The sequence below is a fragment of the Triticum dicoccoides genome, chromosome 2A, assembly GCF_002162155.2.
Source record: "Triticum dicoccoides isolate Atlit2015 ecotype Zavitan chromosome 2A, WEW_v2.0, whole genome shotgun sequence".
Taxonomy (NCBI): domain Eukaryota; kingdom Viridiplantae; phylum Streptophyta; class Magnoliopsida; order Poales; family Poaceae; genus Triticum; species Triticum dicoccoides.
The window spans coordinates 776960051-776968898 of record NC_041382.1 but is presented as its reverse complement, the minus strand read 5'-3'; the positions used below and the strand labels follow the sequence as shown (position 1 = coordinate 776968898).

Below are 8848 nucleotides of genomic sequence, written 5' to 3'. Positions count from 1 at the left end.
TCGTTGTTTGAAGAAATAGTGGAATTCAGCAAAGATACATGTCCAGGTTTTCAATCCCGGTAGATGCACATGAAAGGTGAAACAAAAATATATAACAAACAAATTATGTTATAAAAAAGTTTGTTTTCATATGAGAAACGGAGCAGTGCGTCTTTTGATCTTTGTTGCCAATGCCTGATACAAAACACAATTAAGAACAGCAATGAACATTTCATTGTCCCCTGAAGATGTATTGCTAATATCTTCACATCATTAAACATCAGGCAATGCAAAAGTTAACTGAAAAAAAATTAAGTAAAGAACCAACAGGCTTGTTGCCGCAGAAATCTAAATACGCATAGTCATATTTGCCAGTACGCATCCCTGGTTGCAATTCAGAATAAGCAGTGAGGATCGTGTAATTGCTACGTAGAGAAGGAATAATATATAAGGAACTAAAGAACGTAGGGAGATAAAACATGAGATAACAAATACGGCAGGAACCAAGTGTTTTTGAGGTTATATGTGGCTTTCTCACCGGTCAAAACCCATTTTCCATGAACGGGAACATCCATCATAATTTCCATACGTCTACAAGAACGGACCAAGTCAATCACGATGTATCTCAAGCAAACAGCTAGGCACGTAAAGAGCATTGTGTGCTAGCCAAGCAAAACAGCCACAACGAAGCAATATACAAGAAGAAAAACATACAAACCACATAATCTCCTATTCCCAGGATGACATGACATGGAAGTGGGAGGGACCAATTAAATGAACATATATTCAGATTTCAGAAGAAGGATATACGTACAGATCAACAGGGTTCTGTAGCCTTTCGTCCTCTGGCTTCGATATGGCCGTTGAAGAACACGGGGAGAGCAATTTCTTCGCTCCTCGTTCAATTACTCTACGAGGAAGCTCGCAATCAGAAGGCATACGATGGAAACACACAATTACACGGTGGCGGCGGTGCCATCGGAGGTAGTGGTGGATCTACCACAGGGGTTAGCAGGTGACCCGGTTGGCGGAAACAGAGTACTCCCCCGCCAGCCCTCAGCCTTAGGGTCGAGTTCCAGCCTCCAAATCACCATGGCGGTCGAGCTCCAACCTGTCAGGTGTGATTTTAAGAGAAGAGAAACATACAAAGAATATGGCCCAGGCCAATATGAGAGGAGGGCGCTTCACCGAGCGCACGAGTCAAGAGAAATCTATCGATCTAATCCCTAGCGCCGGTACTGGCTAACGCACCTTCGCACCGATGCCGCCACTGGATGCCTCATCCTCCGCTGGATGCTCCCTCGTCCGCGACTCCGCGGTACTGCTTCTCAGGCGCTCAACCTCGACGGCTCCACGATCCGGGCATGGCCAGACATACGGTGGCCTGGTCCTTCACACAGAGGTTGCTGTCGAGATCGAAGGAATGTGGGTTGGTGGAGGAGACCATTAGTCAGAGAAGGCGGAGTGCCGGCGTGCAGATTAATAGGAAGAGATTTGGTGCGGAGAGAAAATGAGGAGACATATCTGCTGATGAAGACGATACGGCCGCAGCGCCACATTCAAGGAGAGGCGTCTTTGGTGGGTCATTTACAGCTGATCCGTCTTCATTGAGGGGAAGTATGGCTGGGCTTTGGCTGGTTATTTAAGTCAGATAATACAACCTACAATGGCCATATAGATAGATGATGATTGGAAGAAAAATGCTGATGTGGCACAACTAATGACGTGGATAGGCTGCATGTAAGGAGAAATAGGATAGTGGGGATGAACTATTTAGGTATTATAGATCAGCTAATTAATTCTTAATTAAAAAATCTACTACCTCCATTTCAGTTTACAAGTCCTACGCGTATAGCTAGGTTGCCAATTTTATCACCCTAATATAAACTATATAACACAAAAATTATACCTTTTGAAAGTAGAAACTCCGAAGTTTATGTTGGTATATTTTTCGTAATATATGACTAGTATCAGGTTGATCAAATTGACGACCTAGAGGTACGCGCACGCCCTGTAAACTGACGACCTAGTAGTTGGATTGCAACACTCAAAGTAGCCAGGGAGTGGGCTGTTGAGACCTCCTGTACCTTTATGGTTCTTTGACCCCGACATATTGGACTTATTTAACGACGCATGTGTTTGCTACTTGGAAGGTTCCCCTCATCTCTCTCATGTGTTAACTTTTTGTTCATTTAGACTTACTAAATGGATATCTTTTAGGTCACGTCATAGAGGCGAACTTTCCACATGTCGGGCAAACACATACATACACAACAATGCCGATCTAATTAAGTGTCTAATTAGTGTCAGCGATGATGCAATGGATAGGAGTTGGATCTCCTGTAAATCTCATATGTGCTGCCTTCTTGCATCAGCAACTCTCAAAGCTAGGGAACAAGCACAGAAGGGTGCTGCCATGGCTGAGTTATTTACGTATTAAAATACTTCGAACTATACTTGTCCATTGAGGTAGAAGTCAGCAGCCATAATGCCATTGAACATCGATCGAGTGGAGCTGGATCGCCTATAATTCCTAGGTGTTCTGCTGCCTCTGCGCAACAAGTTGCAAGGTTTAATTTCTTGTACGAGTAGAGTCAGTGTACTTGAACCAAGAAAATACACAGCTCGATGAAGTACCATGTACTGCTCTTTATGTAGTACTAAAACCCCTTCGGTTCAGCCTAACCCATCTTTCGTCACTGCTGACCGTAGTTAATTTAGAGTAAACTAAAACCCCTTTCTGTCATCGCCTATAAAAACCCTCTGAAACCTCAAACCTAGCACACCAAAATCAGCATCACCCACTAACCGAGCTGCCACATACACTTTCCTCCTACTAACAATGGCCGATGTGGTGCTTCTGGACTTCTGGGCGAGCCCATTCGGGCAGCGGTGCCGGATCGCGCTGGCAGAGAAGGGCGTTGCCTATGAGTACAGTGAGCAGAACCTTGAGCAGAAGAGCGAGCTGCTTCTGAGATCCAACCCCGTCCACAAGAAGATCCCCGTCCTGCTCCATGGTGGCAGGCCTGTCTGCGAATCTCTCCTCATCCTCACCTACATCGACGAGGCGTGGCCGGAGGTGGCGCCGCTCCTCCCACGGGACCCCTACGCCCGCGCGCAGGCCCGGTTCTGGGCTGACTACATCGACAACAAGGTATATACAAAGGAACCTCGCTTTATTAAGACAACAGAGAATAGAACAAAACCATGCCACTTCATTTATCTTCCTCAAAGTTGGGGTTAATTTTTTTTTTTCGCGACATTTCATTTGTAGAGGAAGTTAAGAGTGAAAACAGGTGAACAACACATGACACGAATCTACACACCTAGTAACAAGCATTCTAGTACTAGTTCATTTGATTTATGAACCATATGTAGCTTACCATGAATCCAGCAAGTAAACTTAGCTTAACACAAGGGTGCATGAACTATTTTTCCGATTAAAGGATGCAGGACTAACATTCCAAATGTGAAATTGCAGATCATTGACTGTCAGACCCGCCTGTTGACGACGAAAGGGGAGGCCCTGGAGCAGGCCAAGAAAGACATGATCGGGGCTCTCATGACCCTGGACTCAGAGCTCGGTGATAAGGACTACTTCGGCGGTGAGGCGTTCGGCTTCGTGGACATTGCGTTCGTGACCTTGACCCCCTGGTTTTACACCTACGAGAAGTACGGTGACTTCAGCGTCGAGGAACACTGCCCAAGGATCGTGGCCTGGGCCGCCCGGTGCAGGGAGCGTGAGAGCGTGGCCAAGGCACTTACTGATCCTGAGAAGGTGTATGAGATCGTCCAGGAGGAGTATGGTGCCAACTAAATAGAGTACTAGGTTATCTATGTAGGCATGCATGTAATCTGGTTATATGCCCGCTGTGGCTTTATCTCCTAGGTATGTGTTCCCTTTGTCACTCAACTTGGTCAAACTTTATGAAATGTACCTTTCGTAAGAAAGAAATACACACACTATATTGAACGAAAGGGGTATGCGGTAGAAATTAAAATTATAAGCAAATTGTCATTGTTAAAATCAACTTATTATTTTTTAATTAATCAATTCCGTTGGATTACAACACTCGGACATGCCAATGAGTGGACAACCCGTAAGTTGGGACCTCCCGTACCTTTACGGTTCTTCGACCCCGACATATTTCGTCGACACATGTGTTGTTCACTTGGAAGGTTCCCATTGTCTCTCTTATATTTTAAGTTAACTTTTTGTTCGTTTAGACTAATAAATTGATATTTATTATTACAACAATTAAACTTCTAAGTGAAACAAAGACATGACAAAAGAAAGTCAAATTAGAGAATGAGTGCCTGACAAATAACAAAAGTGAGATTATATATCGGGCAGTCCGGAAGCTCTCAAGCTATATAGTTTTCATCAAAATTCAAGCTTTATAAGAATTAAATCTACAATACCAAATAAATATAATCATTAGAAACATGATTAGGTTATCTTATTTCATATTATTATTATTATTATTGAAATTTTTCTTTGTAAACTTGGTCAAGCTTTATGAAACATGAATTTTGAAAAACAAAGTGCTATATTTATGACGAAGGGAGTATGATGTAGAAATGAGAACTTTCAAGCAAGTTGTCATTGTCAAAATCAGCTAATAAATTATTCATTAATTAATCCAATTGGATTAACACACTTAAAAGAAGCCAGGGAGTGGGATGTTGGGACCTCCCGTACCTTTACGGTTCTTCGACCCCGACATATTGGATGTATCATTTATATCTAAATAGCTAGCCTCCACTAACATGTTTCTCTCAACATGCAAGCATGGCGCCCCATCATTAAACATGTGTGGCAAAAGTCCCACCTCAACATGCAACTATGCATAATAAAAAAGCCACCTCAACATGCAAACAAGCATGCATGGAAAATGCCGTTCTACCATGCTACTTAAATATAATTCTTATATTTGTTCAAAAACTATTATTTCAAATATTCATGTTCCATATAACGTAAACCTCACTCAAATATTGCAAAACATTCCCGCAATAACTTGCGGGGCATCATCTAGTTTATTTAACGATGCATGCCTTTGCTACTTGCATGGTTCCCCTCATCTCTCTGACCAGGTAACCTTTTCTTTAATTTATACTAACTAAATGTATATCTTTTAGGAAACGCCAAAATTCCACCCATCGAGCATACACATACACATATACACAACAATGCCGGTTTAATTAAGTGTCCAATTAGTGTTAGCGATGATGCAATGGATAGGAGCTGGATCTACTGTAAATCTCATATGTGATGCCTTCTTGAATGAGCATCTCCCAAAGCTAGGGAACAATTGCAGAAGGGTGCTGCCATGGCTGGGTTATTTATGTATAAGAATACTGTAAACTATATTTGCAATGTTTATTTTCTTCTGCTAGTAGAGTTAGTGTAGTTGAACCATCAAAATACACAGCTCGATGAAGTGTTATCGACTTCCAAGGTCATACATTGTAGTACTGAAACCCCTCCCGCAAAAAAAGGGTAATAAAACCCCATCAATTCAGCCCAACCCATCGCTCGTCATTGCCGACCACAGTTAATTAGGAGTAAACTAAAAAAATCTAGGCCAAGAAAGACTTGATCAAGCTGGGTGCTCAAGACCCTAGAGGCCAAGCTCCATCCCACACCACGATGAGGATTGTGTGGATTAAGGAGATCGCCTTCCTAAATCATAGTTGACTTGGAGTTCAAGTAAGTTTGACCTGACTAAGAGGACAAGCTATGTTGCACATATAGGACCCGAAGCCCCTTGTTGAAAGATATGACTCTGACATTCTACGAGCACATGTGATTATAAATACACACATCAAGATTGAGGGTTCGAAACATTTTACATTGACAATCACGCTGAGAGAGAAAAAAAACCCGCTAGGGTTTAGCTTTGTAAGCTCTTTTAAAGGTGGTAAGATTATCGATAAATGGAGAAGTAGGGTTGTTACCCACCTTGGGGGCTTGAACCTAGGTAATTCTGGTGTCCGTGTCTAACTCATTCCATCAATATCTATTGGCAAGATACTTATGTCTCCCTTTCCTCTGTGTGTATACTCTCATATACATGGTACCAAGGTTGTCAGAATCGTGATTTTGAATTGGATCGGAGCTCCGATGGTAGGATCACAAATCGTAGAATCTTCACTATCTAGATCGTAAAAACGTAGATTCTATGAAGTAAAATCGTAGAATCAGAGGGGTTAGTTTGGATTGTATAGTCGTAGAATCGTATAACAGAATCGCAATTTGGACAACCTTGTGTGGTACATAGATTTTGTGCATTTACACACATATGTACTATTTGAAACACAAAATTAACATGCTCGAACTATTAACTTCTAACAGAAAATATGATAAAAGATAGTCAAATCAATACAAATGAGTGCTTGTTAAACAACAAAAACGAATGCTCAGTTTAGAGGTCTCTAACCTATACTATGTGCATTCCGAAATATAGTGCTTATAGATTTATTTGATAAAAGAAATCAAGCTTCATAAATTTGAGCAAATTTGTAGAGCAAAAGATCTGCATCAATAATACCAAATAATATCATCATTACATACATGGTGAATCATTTATATTTTATTTATTCGGTATTATACATATTTGATGTTATACCTACGAACTTGCATTGTTGAACTTTGCAAAGTTCGACTATGATAAAATTACCGACATTGTATGGCTATGGCAGGAACATTTCCCCGTGTATTCTTCCAGCACGACACCATGTGTATCCTTCTATTTGCCGAGCGGCCACAGATGCATTGACCATTGCTATGAAACTACAATGATATGACCAGCACATCTGTTGAAATACAGATGTGGGGTTGTGCGTTACTATCGGGCATATACAACAACACCGCTCTAATTAAGTGTTTAATTATTAGTGTGGGTGTCAGCCATGATGCATGCAACGGAAGAGAGCAGGATCTCCTGTAAATCTCAGATGTGCTGCCTTCTTGCATAAACAACGTCCAAGTGAACAAACACAGAACGGTTGCACGGCACAGCTCTGACCGATGCGTGCCAAAGAGTATTAACCTTTAGACTGGGTACCCTTAGCTGAGCGATGTTTTACTTTTCTCTAATTGTTTAAACTATACTGGGTCCATTGACATAGGCGTCAGCCATGATGCCATCGATCGAGTGGAGCTGGTTCGCCTATAAATCCCAGTTGTCTGCATGCTGCCTTGACCAGAGTTCAATCCAATCCAAGGCTCCATTTCTTCCCACCTTGAAGACAGGACAGGGCATGGAGAAAGACATGGACAGCGAGGTGACCTGCGTCGACTTCTGGTGCAACGAGTTCGGCATGCGGGTGCGGATCGCGCTGCGTGAGCTAGGCGTGCCGTTCGAGTACATCGAGGAGGACCTCCGCGTCCGCGAGAGGAGCGAACTGGTGCGGCGCATGAACCCCGTCCACCGCTCGATCCCCATCCTCATCCACCATGGCCTTCCGGTCTGCGGCTCCGTCAACATCATCGAGTACATCGACGAGGTATGGGGCGAGGAAACCCGTTTGCTCCCCGGCGACCCGGCCGACAGGGCCGACGCCAGGTTCTGGGCTGACTTCATTGACCACAAGGTATGTATGCAAACTGATGTTACTTTAATTTTCTGTTGGAGTAAATTCCATTTCGTCGTCGACGTGTTCATTTATCCGTGATCATCTTAATGAAATTAGGTGTTCAGCACCCAGACGAAGTTTTTCACCAGCAAGGGTGAGGAGAAAGAGGCGGCCAAGGAAGAGTTGGTCGAGCATCTTAAACGTCTAGAGGAGGTGCTCGGGGACAAATGCTTCTTTTCTGGCGATGAATTCGGGTTCTTGGATGTCGTCTTCATCCCATTTTCAAGCATGTTTTACGGGTATGAGCAGCATGGAGGGATTGACTTAGAGGCGGAATGCCCCAAGCTCACGCGATGGGAGAAGAGGTGCAGGGAAAGGGAGAGTGTAAGCGAGGTTCTTCCCGATGGAAAGGTCCAGTACGAATTACACAAGAAGTTTTACGGCATTGAGTGAACGGAATTTCGGTCGAATCGAATGTACTCCCTCTGTTCCAAAATAATTCAAGTTGTAGGATTTTCCTTAGTCTAACTTGGTAAAGTTTGTTTGACTAAGTATATTTTTAGAAAAGGAGGATGACCCCCGGCCTCTGCATCTGGGCGATGCATACGGCCACTTTATTAATTATTCTCACACGACCTTACAAAGTAATACAACAGTAAGACTAAAACCGCCGTCTAAGCACCTCTATCCAGTTGATGAAGGGGCGCAGATAGTCTGGGCCTAATACCAAACAGACATCGCAGCCAAACCTAACATCTAAGACCTGAGATCCCATCCAGGACGCCTGCCGGGCATGGGTCTCACCGGTCCGGCGTGCACTCAGAGGCCGCCGCCGCCAACTGCCACCGCTCCATCTTCAGAACTGTACTGATGCATCAACCTTGCTCGGTCCAGCTATCGTCGACGCCACCACGGCGCCCAACGGCACCTCCTCCCTGCGCGCAAACAGCTGAGCACGTCGCGGTCGCCACTGATACACCTCAGCACCATGCTGCCAAGTAGCATCAGCCGACACAGCTTGAAGTTTCTGGAAGAGCTGTCGTGCGTAGCACCTGCCGACCAGGCATGACAAAGCGTAGCACCTGTCGGTCAGGCATGACTTGACATCTCCACCGAAGCTCCGTGCAGGATGAAGCCACTCCACCTCCAGCCTCTCTGAACGGGACGGGAGCACCCCAGGAAGACACGGCGAAGAGTTGAGCACCACAATCACCACGAGAGTCGGACCAGCCGACCGCCATGGCGAAGCGACACCACTAAAGAAGGAACCGCCGCCATCAGGAATGCCAAG

The 8848-nt window shown here is 44.1% G+C and overlaps 2 protein-coding genes across 2 annotated transcripts; both read left to right on the top strand.

Annotated features, from left to right (window-relative positions):
• Positions 1-2784: 2784 nt before the first annotated feature.
• LOC119352475 (probable glutathione S-transferase) lies at positions 2785-3956 on the top strand. Its single transcript, XM_037619097.1, has 2 exons — positions 2785-3133; positions 3461-3956. Exons 1-2 carry the CDS (start codon positions 2822-2824, stop codon positions 3794-3796), a joined length of 648 nt encoding a protein of 215 aa, XP_037474994.1. The 5' UTR covers positions 2785-2821; the 3' UTR covers positions 3797-3956.
• A 3163-nt stretch (positions 3957-7119) lies between these two features.
• Positions 7120-8079, top strand: LOC119352474 (glutathione S-transferase 3-like). The gene is made up of 2 exons (XM_037619096.1): positions 7120-7575; positions 7675-8079. The coding sequence occupies exons 1-2, from the start codon at positions 7120-7122 to the stop codon at positions 8008-8010; spliced, it is 792 nt and encodes a 263-aa protein (XP_037474993.1). The 3' UTR covers positions 8011-8079.
• The last annotated feature ends 769 nt before the right edge of the window (positions 8080-8848 follow it).